We start from the raw sequence: 18,202 nt of genomic DNA, 5'->3' as shown, positions 1-18,202 counted from the left end.
AATTGAATACTTGATCGCTGAAAAATGGGCTCTCTTATAAATAAAGTAAAATATATCCTTAAACTTATTCATGACCTGTTCAAATAACTTTAATTCAGTTTTCCTCTCAAAGAAAATCTGGCCTCCAGGTGGCAGGGCTGGCCTTAACATTATCCCGATTGTTCCACCATATCGAACAATCTTGAAAATCTTTTCTGATAAATCTGGAAGGTGAGTTTTCCTTTGGTTATAGTCACAATTAAAAACCAAAAAAAAGTGATTATTTATTTAATGAATGTTTAGTAACTTTATCTATCCAATATTGCTTTGTCTTTTAATGTAAATATAGGTAGCTCCTAAATAATTTTTGAAAAGAGCAATGTAACAAAAGACAGCCAATGGCCTTAGTATTTTTTCCAAATACTATTTTCCAGGCGTGAATTACAATATGACACAGCCACTTTACAACCTGTCCTGTGCTCCCGAGTTTCTGTGAAGTATTCTATGTAAGCTGGGGAGCAATGGAGCAGGTTTTATGCCTTTAGGTAATGTCAGTTGTTGGTCAGTGGGTATCGCACTTGCCTCTAAGTCAGAAGGTTGTGGGTTCAAGTCCCACTTCAGGGACTTGAGCACATAAATCTCAGCTGACACTCCAGTACAGCGTTGAAGGAGTGCCGCACTGTCAGAGGTGCCGTCTTTCAGATGAGACGTTAAACCGAAGCCCCGTCTGCTCTCTCAGGTGGACGTAAAAGATCCCATGGTACTATTTCAAAGAAGAACAGGGGAGTTATCCCCGGTGTCCTGGCCAATATTTCTCCCTCAATCGACAGAACAAAAACAGAATATCTGGTCATTATTACATTACAGTTTGTGGGAGCTTGCTGTGCACAAATTGGCTGCCGCGTTTCTCACATTACAACAGTGACTACACTTCAAAAAGTACTTAATTGGCTGTAAAGTGCTTTGAGACGTCCAGTGGTCATGAAAGGCACTATATAAATGCAAGTTTTTCAAGACTTTTTCTTTCTGATGTGTCAGTGTTAAGTGCAACAATTTCTCTGAATTTGAAAAAGAGCACCTCTGATCAGGAGATTGACCGCAGATAATATTAAAGGGGTAACTGTGGGATATAAGTTTTATCCAACCTGTGAATAAACCTTTATAACTCATTTATGATTTTTCACTCACGGGTTACCTGATCTACAATAAAAAAGTATCGTTCATATGTAGTAAAGCCTAATAAGAATATTTCTAATATCAAACAAAAATAGTTTGGGGAAAGAACGCCCTTTTGACAGTGTTTCACTGTATTACAATTCAAACATGAAAATAATTCATTGCAAAACGCTTTAAGGCACTTGTCATTATTCAATTTACACAAATCACATTATTTACTTATTTATAAACCTGACATTTTTCCTTCTAGGCATTTGTTAGAATTGTTTCAAAAAGTCAGTTTTTTCTGTCCCTGATTACCTACAACTTAATGGGCAACCAACTGCCAGAGACTAGAGATTTTCAAAGTTTGACTTCAAATATTCATTACAGATTTAATATGGAGAGAATGAAAAAAATACTACTTTTATACAGAAGTATATCAATAATTATCCATTCATAGCTATTAATCTAATGAAGTTGCTTTCATTTCAATTATATAAATTGACACAGTCTCGTTCAGGCTTCGTTTTGTTCAATCCAGTTTCGATACTTTAAATCCTTTTGCTAATTTTCTTGAAGGTAACTTTTCCATCGGACAGAGTCTAAAAGAAATCAGACAAAGTACAGAAGTGAATCACTTCAACTGTTGGCTTTACATTCACCTTATCAAAGTATCCCACAGTGTAGGCTAATCAGGGACATAAACCGAATATGCTGGAATTACAGTTAGTTGCCAGTATCTGAAGAGAGAAAAGATAGGTTAATATTTCAGTGTAGACCCCTCCGCAGACCTGGTATCTAAAATATAAGAGTTTTTCATGGGACTGTAAAGAAAAGCGGGAGGGAGAATAAGAACAGCTCCGAAATTAATAGCTAAGGATCCTGTAGAATCCAAGAAAAAGGTCTTGAGAATTTCTATCTACTGATATTTGGAATACTGAATGTCCTTTGGCTGATTTCTATCTATATTACTTCTGTTTATGTTATATGTAATTGCCTAATATGAAATAGTTAATACCCTGTACTGTAAAAAAAAATCTGTACAGAAATGATTCATAATTTTTAAGTAGTCAATATGAAAGGTAGCATTTTACTAAGAGTGGTTATATGAGTTTTACCAGACTGTTTGCAATCTTGGTATCATATTTGACCCTGAAATGTGCTTTCGACCACATTTCCGCAGCATAATTAAGACTGCCTATTTTCACCACTAACATCACCATCTCTGCCCTTGTCTCAGCTCATCCGCTGTTGAAGCCCTTATGCATGCCTTTGTTACCTCATAACTTGATTATTTCAAAGCACTTCTGGCTGGCCTCCCACATTCTATGCAACGTAAACTAGAGATGATCCAAAACTCAGCTGCCCATGTCTAACTCGCACCAAGTCCCGCTCACCCATCACCCCTGTGCTCGCTGGCCGACATTGGCTCCCGGTCAAGTAATGCCTTGATTTAAAAATGCTCATCCTTATTTTCAAATCCCTCCATGGCCTCGCCCCTCCCTATCTCTAATCTCCTCCAGCCCCACAACAACCCCCTCCCCCAAGATCTCTGTCCTCCTCTAATTCTGCCCTCCTGAGCATCCCTGATTATAATCGCTCAACCATTGGTGGCTGTGCCTTCTGTTACTTCGGCTCCAAACTCTGGAACTCACTCCCTAAACCTCTCCGCCTCTCTACATCTTTTTCCTCCTTTAAGATGCTCCTTAAAACATACCTCTTTGACCAAGCTTTTGGTCACCTGCGCTAATTTCTACTTATGTGGCTCGGTGTCAAAGTTTTATCTCCTAATACTCCTGTGAAGTACCTTGGGATGTTTCATTTCATTAAAGGCGCTATATAAATACAAGCTGTTGTTGTTGAATTGAAGAATCTCAGAAGACACATTATAAATCCTCTGACGTTGCACAAGGCCGTTTAAAATTAATATACTGCCCGGTGGAAATTATAAATCATATACGATGTTACTATACTTTGTAAGCTATAATAAACATTTCTATTACTTGCTGTAACTGTATTCAATTTTGAAGACATGAGAGTTAGGGACAACAATAACATCTTGCATTTATACAATGCCATTAACATAGTAAAACCTTCTAAGGCACTTTCACAGATGAGATGAAAATTTGACAATGAGCCGTACAAGGAGATATTAGGTGGAAAAACAGTTTGGTCGCAGAGGTTGGTTTAAAGGAACATCTTAAAGGAGGAGAGAGGGCGGTAGAGAGGCGAAGAGGTTTAGAGCGTGAATTTACAGTGATATTTAACAATTTAAAAGGCTAGAATCACTTGTGTTAAGAAAATCAATGGGGTCGGTTTTCTCCCAGAGCAGACTTCGGGTGGCTGGTCAGCGGAGCTTGCGAACAGCTGGTCCATTTTGAGGACCGGGTCTCATTAGCTTTGGGCCGGTGGGCTGCAGCCAGAAATCGAGCACTCTGGGACAGTCTGCTGGCTCTGGGCCACCATAGAATCAAGTGGTTTGGCCAACCTCCGACCAGAAGGTAGGTTCCTGGGAGACCCCAATCTCTGGAGGTGGGTGGGGGGGGGGGGCGGAAATGCAGTGGCTGGGGCCCTACTCCTGCTCTTCCCAGACCCACAAAAATAAAGTCTGACTTACCTTTTGTCTCTCCAGCTGATATTGGGAGGAGCGTGCACAGCGCAAGCTCTGCCCGGTTCAAACGCTGCCCAGTTCAGTCCAAAAATGGCAATGGGGTCCCATTGATGTCATAGGAACCCTATTTAAATATTTCAATCAGCTGGGCAACCTGTTCAGGCGGCTGCTTGGGCCACGCGCTTGTAGGACCCCAGCAAAATGACAATGGCCACTGTGCTGACAGTAATGGAGCAGTAACTTCTTACAACCCACTTTGATTGTTTTCGCCTCATTTCTACTGGAATGGAGGCCTGAAAATTCAACTCAATATATCCATTCAGCCTGGGAATCGCCAATTCAAAATAGCTTTGTACCTGTTAATTGTGATAAATATTAGACAATGTTTGTGCAAGATTTTTCAGTCGAGTAAAATTGGGCGAGATGTAAAACTAGCATTGCAGCTGATCCCACCAGTTTCCACAACAAGTGGGTTCGGTTAATATTGCCCCCATTATATCAGAAGAACTTTCCTACTCATGGTGTCTTCCCCAATAATTCGCCATCACCCACACTAGCTACACAAGCTCTTTAATCAGTTTAGGTGTCAGCTTGACTAGATATGCATTCAATAGACGGTTAGTATTACCTGTTGCCTTTAATTTGGAATCAAGCTCATCATTACTTAGCTAGTTAGGGACTTTAAGTATGCCTAAAGCAGGGCTTATGACCTTTGACCCTCAGCTAACACCATGTTATTTTAGATAATTTGAGACATTCATCATAACTCTTTACTGCTCCGATTGTGGTATCTATGGTCTTTATGACATTTATGGTCTTTATGACATTTATGTTCTAGTTCAGTAACTTGAATGATGGTATCTCCAGTTTAGTTTATAATAGCAGAATGAGCTCAAATGTTATTTTATTCTATTTTGGTTTTTAAAATGCATACATTGATTGTGTACATGTACCCTGTATTCACTTGACACATAAATACAAGACATAACTAAATTAAACTTCAGAACTGAATACTCAAGTCCATGATTTAAAGAGAGGTTTCCAGAAATCTAATGTAATCAGATTTCCTGGAACTCACAGAATCGTGCCATTGATAAGACTTTGAGTAATCCCAAAGATCAGCTGCAACTCATTCTGCAGCAGTGCCAGTAATAACAGTAACTTACTTCAATCATTTTGTCTCCATTCAGCTCCATGACTGCAGTCAGTCCCTGCATTGTGACAACAAGCTTATTCTCGCCTTCCAGCTTCGCCAAAGCCTAAAACCAAACAACAGGATGATGTAAAGTCTCTTTGAAAAGAGGCCCCGACAATCCTAGGGTATAGTGCAGCATTTTCTGATGCTGCTGATTTATCATTTCTTTTTAGCCTCAATACATGGCAACAATAGTTAGTCCATGTGCTTGGGAATGTGTGAAGCTCCACTTGGCTTTAGGCCTCCTTCCTTTGTTGTGTGCGCAGAGTTTGCACCAGCCTCGGACTGGTTCCACCGGTTACTGATTTAATGTTAAAAAGACTCCATTAACTTCCCTTTGCCTGAGAATTTTCCAGCATATTGTGGCAATCTGATGATTTTTAGAATACGCAGCAAGTTTGTTGCAGCCCCACAACAATGCCAATAGTAAAAAAAACATACAATGTTTCTTTTAGTAGCCAGTAACAAGACTGTGTGTTGCAACAGCAATGGGTTTCAAAATCTCTGCACGGTGGTAGTTGGGTGTGTGATTTATGCCCAAACTATTCAGTGCAGGAGTCGGGGAAAGAGAGCCGCTATGACCTCAGTGGAGGGTGTGAAAATAATACCTATCCATTACTTACTTTAGTTTGGCAAGATGACCCGAATCACTACTCTGCCTTTCAGGCGTACATATATTCAATGCTTGGGGCCCAGAAGAGGTGAGGGCCCAGGGCAGCATGGGCCAGCCCACACTGTGATCTATGGATAGTAGGAGCATGTGTGTGCACTAGGTCCGTGCAGCAGAGCTTGGTCTCCAGTCATCTTGGTTAACCCTTGCCACTGGATCAAGACCTAGCTCTGTCAAGCCCGTGTGGTGGCTGGTGTGCAACGGCCACCCCACGTTAAAAGAATCCACGCACAGGCATCTTCCACCCTTCAGTATGTAGTTTGGGACCTGGAATGTCAGGTCCCTCATTGAAACACCTGTGAACTCATCCCTTTTTGGTGTAGAAGTGGATCATCCTCAATAGGAGGGACTCCTAATCCTACTATATTCAATGGTCAATGGGAGGCTGTCTTGATGTCTGCTTATTGAGGGAGGGTAGACTTTCATGACCTCCGGTCAGTGCAATTGGGGGAGGGGCATGATCTCTGATCTGGGGTGGGTCTGTGGAGGTGTTTGGAAGATGGAATGTGTTTCAATGCTCTACCTTGCCTAGTCTACCAGCCCCCAGCTCTGAGGTTGTTGTGTATGCAATAACTGTTAGACTGAGTAGTACTGTTTAACTCCAAGAGGTATGATCTTGACTCTGCTTTATTAAGGCCCAAAGTGACTAATATACAAAATGGTTGGCCTTTTATACTTGGGTGCAGGCCAATGGCCTCCAACAGTGATGCCATCTAGTGGCTAGTAATCCCAAAAGTACATACATGACAGGTCATTTTCAGTACTGTTAGAAGTCAGGGGTGTCTAAAATGTATATGGTTATGCGAATGATGCCGTGTTTACATGATTGTATTAGAGCTGAAGACAGAGTCTCTTCAGATAGTATTAGAATAACTAGATAGATGCTTAGAATCTGCTTTATGTTTTTGGTTCCCTGCAGATGTTATAGCATTCTGCACTATGACAGTCATATATGACCTTGTTTTCAGTCTAGCTATCTGCTGTTTGTGTGCTAGGAAGGTTGTTTCATGTATCTTTAATTTGACCAACTAAGGGCCAATGCCTATGTTTCTCCCATTACTGCGAATAACCATATTATAATGCTAAGTTAGGATTTTGACTTTGTTTAACAAAACTACTTCAAAATGTGTAAGTTAACCAGTGTATGAGAGTAAAATAGAGGATATCTTTGGGAATCTAATGATTCATTCCATGGTAAAATAGTTTGGAATGAAAGTTAGTTTTGCATAGCTAAAGCTACTTGAACAGCGTGAACATAAATAACTGATAACAAGCAACTCTGAACATCTGAAGGGCGAGAATGACATGTCTGACTCCAAACTTGGGAGGATGGGGACATGAGAGATAAGATGAATTCCAATGGAGGAACCTTCAGAAAGTATAAACAAAGACAAATTGGCAAAGAACATGAGATCCTTTTATGTGTGGGCTTTCATCCAAGAATTGAGACAAAGAACTCAACGTGCCATTGGGTACTGAGTTTTTAGGGGAATGTCTACAGGTTAAAAGGTCTTGTTGATATTCCATCTGAGGTCACCCCTAAAAAAAAATTTAAAAAATGACCTAGAGAGCTTTTTAGCACAGCTGTTGAAGGGGAGAGCCATACAAGAGTGGGGCTGCTCTTCTGAGAGTGGACCTATGCTGACCTAAGTTTACACTTTTGGATGCTCTAGACGAGAAGAGGAGAGGCCATAAGCTAGAGAACTGCTCACGCACGCCAGCTGTCTGTCTGTCCGATCGGGACCGGTACCAGCTGCTTGTCACGGTCATATGTTTTTACTGTATAACTAGTGTGTTATATTCTATCTTAAACTCTGGTTAAATACAATATACCCACCATGTTGGTTTGCAGTCGATCCGGATTATTAAAGAGACCAGAGATAAACTAATATCAACAAATTGGCTAATCTCTACAGTACATCCGCCAGTAAATTCTTTCAACATTTCCTTAAAGTTCATATGGTAAGTCTCACATATTCTGATAAATCAGGTTATTTTGGACTTTGAAATATTTGTATAGCTAGTTTCTGGGAATCTGCAAATGGGATTTTTTTTTCCCGGAAAGCGCTACCTGAGGATTATTGAGAGTACAGTTTGAAGTTGTCACACAATGTTATAATCAATTACCACTATTTTGAAGAAGAGCAGGGGAGTTCTCCCCAGTGTCCTTATCCCTCAACCAACATCACTAAAAACAGATTATCTGGTCATTATTACATAAGAACATAAGAAATAGGAGCAGGAGTAGACCATACGGCCCCTCGAGCCTGCTCCGCCATTTAATACGATCATGGCTGGTCCGATCATGGACTCAGGTCGACTTACCTGCCCGCTCCCCATAACCCCTTAATCCCTTATCGGTTACGAAACTGTCTATCTCTGTCTTAAATTTATTCAATGTTCCGGCTTCCACAGCTCTCTGAGGCAGCGAATTCCACAGATTTACAACCCTCAGAAGAAATTTCTCCTCATCTCAGTTTTAAATGGGCGGCCCCTTATTCTAAGATTATGCCCTCTAGTTCTAGTCTCCCTTATCAGTGGAAACATCCTCTCTGCATCCACCTTGTCAAGCCCCCTCATAATCTTATATGTTTCGATAAGATCACCTCTGATTTTTCTGAATTCCAATGTGTAGAGGCCCAACTTACTCAACCTTTCCTCATAAGTCAACCCCCTCATCTCTGGAATCAACCTTGTGAACCTTCTCTGAACTGCCTCCAGAGCAAGTATATCCTTTCGTAAATATGGAAACCAAAACTGCATGCAGTATTCCAGGTGTGGCCTCACCAATACCCTGTACAACTGTAGCAAGATTTCCCTGCTTTTATATCCCCTTTGCAATAAAGGCCAAGATACCATTGGCCTTCCTGATCACTTGCTGTACCTGCATACTAACCTTTTGTGTTTCATGCACAAATACCCCCAGGTCCCGCTGTAGTGCAGCACTTTGCAATCTTTCTCCATTCAAATAATAACTTGCTCTTTGATTTTTTTTTCCAACATTATACTCCATCTGCCAAATTTTTGCCCACTCACTTAGCCTGTCTATGTCCTTTTGCAGATTTTTTGTGTTCTCCTCACACATTGCTTTTCCTCCCATCTTTGGATCGTCGGCAAACTTGGTTACGTTACACTCGGTCCCTTCCTCCAAGTCGTTAATATAGATTGTAAATAGTTGGGGTCCCTGCACTGATCCCTGCGGCACCCCACTGGTTACTGATTGCCAACTCGAGAATGAACCATTTATCCCGACTCTCTGTTTTCATTACGTTGCTGTTTGTGGGACCTTGCTGTGTGCAAATTGGCTGCCACATTTCCTACATTACAACAGTGACTACACTTTAAAAGCACTTCCTCAGCTCTGCTTTGGGAGGGCCCGAGGTTGTGAAAAGCGGTTCTATAAATGCAAGTCTTAGTACTTTTGGAATCCCAAGACCATTTTTAATAGTTTGTAGAAATGACAAAAAATAGCCCCAGCCTCAAAAAAAACAGTTCCTTTAGTTTTTCATAATGTAAATATTAAGCAGAAATTTTCATTAAAAAACCTATGCATTTCAGTTTACATTTTCAGTGCTATTTAGCTGTATTTAAAATTGTGGATGAGGAGTTCTATGCAAAAGGACTGCTCTGTGTTATAGAGAGGCATGAAGCACAAGATAAATGGATCATGTTGAATAATTTTGAATAATAAGAATCATAGAAGAATCTAAAGCTGGAAAAACATCTAATTAAGAACAGGCGAAAGATTAGAGAGATAATTACAGGTATAGGTAACCAAATACACCATGGAACTCTTGCTGCAAACTTGTTTGAGCCATTGGAATATCATTCACGAAATGCAACTGGCCAGGGTGGAATCAAGTTAAATATAATTTCACCAAATTATTGTTGGGCGTCATGGAAACAAAATTACATTTTTGTGCTTTTGGAAATTTTATCTGTGGTTTTCTGCCTTCTATAAAAGACTCAATACAGCAGAGGGAGCCTCAGACACTGAGATTTACACATGGACTGTTGGAAGGAGCTGGCTTAATAGACTGAAGGCACTTAAAAATATATATTTTCTTATTTCCACAAAAATTGAGCATTCTTACCTTGACTCTGTGCCCTGTGAAAGTCACAAACTCACTCTCTTGTCCAATGGTGAATTCATTTGTAATCACTCTGCTGCCGAAATTATAAATGAATTTAAACGAATTCCCATTTTGAACAAATTCAATAATGCTGCTTATGTCTTTATATTTCATAATGATATCATGTGAAAATCCTAGCAAATAAAAACAAATGCACAAATAATTCAATATTTATCCAAGGTAAAAGGAAAGTCTCCTCAGACTCCCTAACCATGAGTACTCAAGTAAAGGTCAAACAGAAGATGTTTCCCCATTGCAACAATGAAGGAGTGTGAACATTTTGCTCGGTGACTCAGTACAAACACAAGACAAATTCCTACTCTCCTCTGTTTTATCGCAGGAAGTCAGACACTTTAAAACAAGGAGGCAGAAAGTCACTCCAGGTTGCACGTTCCTATTGGCTGAATTAAGAACAGTATTGACAAGAGGAATGGTTGCAGGCCAAGTGCCTGTAGGAGTGACAGCATTTAATTTGTTTTACAAATGCAGAATAGATTGGTGCAGGTCACTTGTTAAAAATGAACACAGCTCCTAATATTTAGATAGGTTTGGTCACAATTGTCATTCCTAACATTTCCCTGATGTTGACAGCCCCTGTGCATGGTCCTAGGAGAATAAAAGAGAAGGCAAGATAGTAAATTTCAAAATGGGAACAAAGTTTGCGCGCACACACACACACAATCTTGCTGAAATTTACCGTAAGTTGTTTTACAGAAATATAAGGTTATTTTTCTTCCATACAGCACTGTGTAAGTGCAACACCTCAGATATAAAACAAGACTGGCATTAGCATTATGACTGGGGCAAATTCAAACAAAAACAACTTGTATTTATATAGCACCTTTAACGTAGTGAAATGTTCCAAGGCGCTTTACAGGAGTATTATGAGACAAAAAATTTGACACCAAGCCACATTAAGGAGAAATTAGGGCAGATGACCAAAAGCTTGGTCAAAGAGGTCAGTTTTAAGAAGAAAATAAGGATGAGAATTTTGAAATCGAGGCATTGCTTAACGGGGAACCAATGTAGGCCAGCAAGCACAGGGGTGATGGGTGAGCACCATATAATTTACGTACATATTATAAAATACAAAGCCAAGCTGTTCTCCTTCAACAACAATCTGGCTTAAACCCATTATAAGGATCTATTCCACCCCCATAATTCTAATTATTGACTCCATTCCCATTATAAGGATCTTTCAGAGCTCTGTAACTAAGTTGTTTTCTTTGGAAAGGTGGGGCAGCTGCTTAATTTGTCATCTAAACAGTTTCCATAATCACATACACATGTTGTTTGGTGCAATCATTTATAAAATAATGAAACACTATTGCAACTGTAGTCAGTTTAATTTTTTTTAAATTCAGTCTCTCTAGTACTCTCCCCAGGTCCTGTTATACATCACTCAAAGGCAATGATGTTGCATACCTGCTGCTAGGAATTACATGGCATTGCCTTTTCCCTCTAATTTTCTCTCTCGGAAAGCCTCCATTCAGTACTTCCCCATAGTGATGTCGCTGTGCAGGAACTTAATACAGAGGGCTTTAACCTGGGTCCTGCCATTTGTAGGCTGCCATGTCTCTGTGCTGCAACATGCTTCACCGTTGATAATGACTTTTTTGTGTTGTTTAAGTATTTTTATGAATAACTTTGGCAAACTGTCAGGAAACAAAGGAACTCTGCTGAAGTTATTAATTGGGGAAACACTTGTAACCAAAACTTAGAAGTTATTCATCTGAATGGAAAATACTGAAAAGCTGAAATATGCTGAATCAAATAAGTGGTAATATGGTACAGTTTGTAGCTAACCTGACAGACTAAATCTAATATTAAGTCAGATTTGCACAAAGAATGTTAAATTGGATGATTAACTAGCTAAAAACTCAAGCAAAGACAAAGAAAATAAGTAGATGTAGTTGAAGGGGATTAAACAACAAAGAGATGGCTTAGAAATTGGTGAGAAGGGATTCAAGAATTGAGCCAATATATCAGTGTTCTTAAACATTTCCTTTTTCGATATTTAATCACAATTAGGATATGATGTAAAATGGGGAGGTAACAAAAAAAAACACGTGCTGTAATTCATATTCAACCCCTTGCTGGATCATTGTGAAAAACCTTATTGCATTGCAGAGTGTTGAAGATTGTAAAGTTACTGTTCAAATTCCCTTCCATTTTGTTTTCTGACTGGTACCCTAGAAACAGTTTTGCTGAACTCTTCAGTATCCTGTACAATAAAACACAATTTTTTCAGCTTACCTGGTTAAATGCAACACCTTCATGTAATTATATGATTCTACAAAGCAGTATTTACACCTGTGCTGAGTAACATGGATAACTGTGCCAATCTGAAAATGTATTTTCAAAGTAGCTGATGTCCTACATAATAAGGACAAGTTTGGTTTCTTACTTCGACTCCAGTACAACATCTTAATGCAGCGCCTCTCAACAAAGAAGAAAAACAAAGTGCAACACAAATCTTTAGATCAGATAAGCGAGCTACTATTCAGCCTCTTCATTTTCGCCTAAATGGGAACAGCCTTTAAGCAGCTAATTGTCCATTGTATTGATTGATTTATGCCCGGCACAAAGGCATTTAAACACAAAATTAAGTAAGTTGCAGTTTAAACTTACCCAGGCCTTTCATGAGTTGTTCGAAGTTTTCCTGACTCTCCAATTCGAACTTTCCATTGAAAGCCATTTGGAATTTATTTGCTGTGAAGTAGTTGAGAACTGATTCTGGAGAATATTGGCAGCTCTTAGAGTTGTCTTCAAATTAATTTTCAAGAAATAGAATGAGTACCTCCTCGATAAGTAATATTAATAATGACTTACTGCCATACTATCAAGCACATGAATCTGTAAATAATATGGTAATGTTCTGTTTATACAGGATTACCAGTGGTAACCCAGGGGACTGCCAATGGAAAAACAAGGCAGCTGAGGCTTGTTTTTGAACAAAAGTAATGAAAAAGGCGTCACCATTTATCGTGTGGCCTACAATAATTATATTTTCTAGCTGATGATTATATGTCACCTGAACTATTAGATGTTCCTGTTGAAATTAGGCATAAAGCTACACATGCTTTCAAAGTTAGTTACCAGAAGCTAAAAGGCACCAATAAAAGATGAAAAAGTTCACAGTTGCTGCTAAGGTTGGATCGTCCATAACTTTGATATGGGCAACACAAACAACTGTGTTCTCTCCACCCTCTAAAAACCTACTGTCCCATCTGGGAAATTTGGAACTTTTATTTATGCCAGACTGCAGCCATACTGCCACCTAAATCCCAAGTTATACTACCCATTGTGAATCAATGAGTGTCTGAAACTGCTCTATGTTGACACAAAGCAGTCATGTAACAGGCCTTTCATACACTGTGTATGAAACCGTAATAATTGATTACTGTTATTAGATCATCCTAGTTTTCAAATTCCTCCATGGCCTCGCCTCTTCCTATCTCTAATCTCCAATCTCCTCCAGCCCCACAACACCTCTCTCTCTCCTCCTCCTCCTCCTCCTCCCCCTCCCACCCCCTCATTCTCTCCCCACACCCAAGATATCTTCTAATTCTGCCCTCTTAAGCATCCCGGATTATAATCGCTCAATCATTGGTGGCCGTGCCTTCAGCTGCCTAGGCCCTAAGCTCTTGAATTCCCTCCCTAAACCTCTCCACTTCTCTTTCCTCCTTAAAACCTACCTCTTTGACCACACAGTTGGTCATCTGCCCTAATTTCTCCTTACGTGGCTCGGTGTCAAATTTTGTGTCTTATAACACTCCTGCGAAGCGCCTTGGGATGTTTAACTACATTAAAGGCGCTATATAAATACATGTTGTTGTTGAGTGCCAATAGCAATGTTTCTGTAAAGTCTTCGATTATTTACGGTCCCGTGCTATGTCCTTTTTCACAGCACACCAACATACTCAATGAGTGATGCAATATGCGTCATTCATCATGATTCCCAGCTTGCAATTTAAAAGAATGCATTCTGAAGTACTTGAGATCAGTCATTGCATGTACAAACAGAGAAACAGCATGCCATTGAGAGATTGCACTCTGTAATTTCAGGCTAAATTGGGATTGGGATTCATGGAATTTGATGTCGATTGCCCAAAGGATCTCCAGGTGAAGTGGTGAGTAATGGAGTTTAAGCTTCATTATAAGTTTTGACATAAGGCCTCCTAATCTGTTTTATGAGAAGCATGTTCAACTTGAAGAATAACTTGCACTTGTGTAACTGTTGGAATTTCAGAAGTATTCACAAGGTTTTTAAAAACATTTTCAAACAGAAAACCCTATAAAAACATTTTTTTTAAACTTTTATAAACTCCAAAGTTTACACTCTTCGGACTCAATTTTGCCCAAGTCCATTTTCTGGCGTATTGCCAGAGTTATGCCCGTTTTTCTAGGCTAGAAATGCGCTAGAAATATTTTGCCAAAGTTTCCCCGATCTATAATTCAAATTTTGCGCCGCGCAGCGTGTCCAGTTGCCTCGGGGGGTGGAGCCTGCTGTCTGCACCGAAAAAATAATGCCGCACCTTCTGCGCATGAGCGACAAAAAGTGTGATGTTTTTGACATTATTTCAGTGGACGCACATGCACAGTACAGCTCCGGGTTGACAATTGGCCATTTTTAAAGAGCCAGTTGTGTGAGAAGGAGTGCTGTGTGAGAACATTAGGAAAATCGGATCTGCAGCAATACAAGATGCAACGCAGTGCAAGGACCAAGAATTTCTTACAGGCTGAAGTGGAGGCACTAGTTACTGTGATTGAGACCAGATGGCAGGAGCTGGACACCAGCACAGGTCACATAAAAGTTCCACCCAAAGAAATGAAGAAATGCTGGAACCAAGTTGCAGAAGATTACTGTACAATGGTGACCACCACGAGATCTGGAGGCCAGTGTAAAAAGAAGTGGCAGGACCTTGGTCAAGTAGTTAGTGTAAGTAATATTTTCATTTATTCAATGGAATTGTAATTGTAAATTTGACCAGCTGTATTTGTCCCACCCAGCAAAAAGACACCCTCTCTAAAAAGTTGCATTTTCATCTTTGCAGAGGAAGGTGGCACATAATAAAAGGGAAAGAACTCAAACAGGAGGAGGCCCGGCAAATCTGCAGCCACTGACACCCTTGGAAGAGAAGGTCACTGCTTTGATGTGTCCTGCCTGGAGAAAAGCAACCACCACTGCACAAGCTGGGCCCACACTCAAGGGAGAGGTTAAGTCCTGCAAGTTCCACAGTCTGGCTTTGCTAAATGTTAAGTACTGCGCGGGCTAGCAATGCTTCGGTTCCTAGGGATGTCTCCGTCAGCTACACTTCGGTTCGTGCAATGTGCTATCATTCATTGTGGTCCTTCAAAGCAGCCTGCTGCCTGCGCTGTGTGAGCCTACTCATGCCACCCACCCTGCCCCCTCCTCTGCTGCTAACCATTTGTCTGTGTTCTGTTATTTTTTTTGCAGAGTTTGAGACCAACCCTGATGATGCAGATGATGATTCAGACGAGGACGAGCCTGAAGAAGAGAACATCTTCCAATCCCAAGACCAAGAGCCTGGGGTTGAGGGGGAGGGGGAGGGGATGCAGATGGATGAAGCCCCCACTGTTTTACTGACTTTGGAAGAGGTGCAGGTGCTGCCCATTGAGGTGCCAGCCCCTTCTGTGACTAGTGGTTTGAGTTTTGGTGGGACATTCCATGATTTCCTACAGTCTATTGTTGTTGTTATTATTATTGTTACTGTTGTAACTTCTTAAATTAAAAGATTTTTGTATGTTATGTAAATTTACAAGTTTAAAGTTAATAAGTGATCTTAAAAAGTTTGTAAGTGATCTTAACTGAAAAAATTATTCTAGTAACAAACTTTAAAGTTATTAAAGTCAAGTACAAATAACTGTTTGTTAAACTTTTGAATAAAATATATTTTACATTAAATCTGAATATTTCCATTATTTGTTCAATTATTAACACAACTTTTAAAGTGAGCAAGAATCATTTCCATAATTTGTTCCATTAACACAACACAACATTACGGAACAGGTCCAAACAGTAAACATGATCCATGTGGAATAGTTGCCGCTGAGCCTTCAGGCAGGCAGCAAAGGCAGGAGCTGCTGATACAAGGCTCGAGCAATCGTTAAAGGGGCACGATGGCCCGCTCTCCTCCGCCGTCTTGCTCCGGGTTCAGGTACTTGCATGGCTTCCTCGTCCTCATCTGCATCTTCCTCATCATTATCATCAACCACTCTCACCAGAGGTGGATCTTCTCCTACCAGCTGCTGCTAAGTTATGCAGCATGCAACACACAACAGTGAACTGACCGACAATTTCAGGGGAATATAGCAGGTAGCCTCTGGAATGGTCCAGGCATTGGAAACGCTGTTTCATGATGTCAATGGTCCTCTCCATGATGCTGCGCGTCGCAATGTGCGACATGTTGTATTCCTGGTCAGCTTCCATCCGGGTTACGCGTCGGGGCGTCATGAGCCAGGTGGTGAGGCCGTACCCTTTGTCTCCCAGTAGCTAGCTCTGCCCTTCTGGCTGCTGCTAAAACATGGCAGATATAATGCTCTTGCATAGGATGAATGCATCATGAGTGCTCCCAGGATATCTTGCATCAACTTACGATGCGATGCATGTCGTTACATGGAGTGAAATCCTTTTCTGTTCCTGTACATCTCAGAATCCTCCAAAGGTGCTCGCAAGGCGATGTGGGTACAATCAATGCAGCCCTGTACCTTTGGGAAGCCAGCAATCCTGGAGAAGCCCACAGCCTGGTCACGCATTGCTTGGGCGGTCATGGGGAACTTTATGTAGTCATTCCTGCATGCATATACTGCAGCTATCACCTGCTGAATGCAGACATGTGTTGCATGTTGAAAGATGGTGCACACATTTCCAGTTGGAGCTTGAAATGATCTGGTGGCGTAGAATAAAAGTGCAGCTCTAACCCTCATTTCAACTGACAAAGTAGTCCTCCTGACACTTCTAGGTTGCAGGTCTGCTTTCACCAACTCTCAGATCTCAGTTGCAACTTCTTTGTGGAAACACAGCCTTCTGACACAGTCTGCATCACTCAGGTGCAGGTATGAACGCCTGTCTCGATATACCTGATGTGGGTAAGGCCTCCTGCCCAGCACCCTACGGGCTCTGATGTTCCTCATGCGATGACATTGAGTGAATTGTCTCCTACGTAGCACCATCATACAGAAGACTCGCACAAGGTATGGCAGTGTCAATATTGCCCCCATAGTTAAATTTTACCTTCGTAAGCTCAAAGCGGCAGGAAGGACAGGTTTTTTGTTCTCTTTCCCAAAGGTCTGTATGGTCACCCAAGTCTTGTGAATTCTCCTTCCCCCCGCAACTCATTGCAGTCTTGTGCCTAGTGCAGCAGCCTGCCGATCGCCACCTCCCTCCCTGGGCTCAGTGCAGAAGCCTTCAGATCGCCAGCTCACCCCCCCAGGCTTGTTTTCCAGCTGAGCCCCTGCATCAGGGCGCAGGGCTGATTCTGACGGCTGCGCTACGACCCCCCCTCCAAGACATTCGGTGGTGGCGGGCAAGTAAAAAAAATGAAAATTTCAGAAATCCAAGAAACTCGGTTAAAAAAGGTAAAAAAAAAGTTGAACTTTATTATGGATATTTCAAGTGTTAGAGACTCCCTCCAAAAACTTTGATGAAAAACAATGGCGTCTTTCTGCGCCAATTTCTCAATGTGCATTGCGTTCTGTTAACTCACCAGAAGGTTTTTCAGGAGTGGCCAGATATGCCGGCCTAGGATGAAAAAATGTTGTGGCAAACTGCGAAAAATGCTAAAAACGGACATCAAAAAAAACCTAACCTTGAAAAATTGTAACTAAAGCAGTTACGCCGGTGCAGATTCCAGAGGGAAACTTTGAATTAAATAATTACGCCAGAAAAAACGGCGCGTGCCAAAAAAAAACCAGCGCAAATGACCCGGGAAAATTGAGCCCAATATTAGTAACAAAAAATGTGAGCAGGAGGCCAAGTTTAATGAAAAAAAAGTGTGATTTGGGTCTCAGTTTTTGAAGAGAAACAAGTACACCTTGGTCCGTCACAAGTGCAAAATTATAGAAAACTGGAAAATCAACCAACAACAGTCTGACCTGGCTGAACTGTGACACTGGAGTCCAAACTGCATCATTGGGATCCCAGTTAGAGTATCATGGAATGTCATGGAAATCCAAAATTCAGATTTGGAATGCCAGTTTATCAATTTCCAGATTTCAAGTTGGGATTCAGATTTTTTCTGTGAAGATGCTTCAGGATTCCTGAGCTACTCCACCTGCGCTCAATAATTCTAAACTATTCTGATCCTTTACTATCACCTGAATCCTAGTAGTTCAAAAATGATTAAATTCAGAAACATGAAAATGAATTAGCGTTGATCTCATTCACATGATAGATTCAGATGAAGAAAACCCTTCAGTCCATAGGATTGCAT

At 40.8% G+C, this 18,202-nt stretch overlaps 1 protein-coding gene across 1 annotated transcript; it reads right to left on the bottom strand.

Moving 5' to 3' along the window:
- Nucleotides 1–1,647: 1,647 nt before the first annotated feature.
- LOC139226758 (fatty acid-binding protein 1, liver-like) lies at nucleotides 1,648–12,444 on the bottom strand. The gene is made up of 4 exons (XM_070857753.1): nucleotides 12,378–12,444; nucleotides 9,708–9,880; nucleotides 4,915–5,007; nucleotides 1,648–1,739 (listed from the first exon to the last, which is right to left on the bottom strand). The coding sequence occupies exons 1-4, from the start codon at nucleotides 12,442–12,444 to the stop codon at nucleotides 1,689–1,691; spliced, it is 384 nt and encodes a 127-aa protein (XP_070713854.1). The 3' UTR covers nucleotides 1,648–1,688.
- Nucleotides 12,445–18,202: the final 5,758 nt, after the last annotated feature.

The sequence above is a fragment of the Pristiophorus japonicus genome, chromosome 16 (genome assembly GCF_044704955.1).
Source record: "Pristiophorus japonicus isolate sPriJap1 chromosome 16, sPriJap1.hap1, whole genome shotgun sequence".
NCBI lineage: Eukaryota > Metazoa > Chordata > Chondrichthyes > Pristiophoridae > Pristiophorus > Pristiophorus japonicus.
This window is presented reverse-complemented; position numbering and strand designations above follow the sequence as displayed.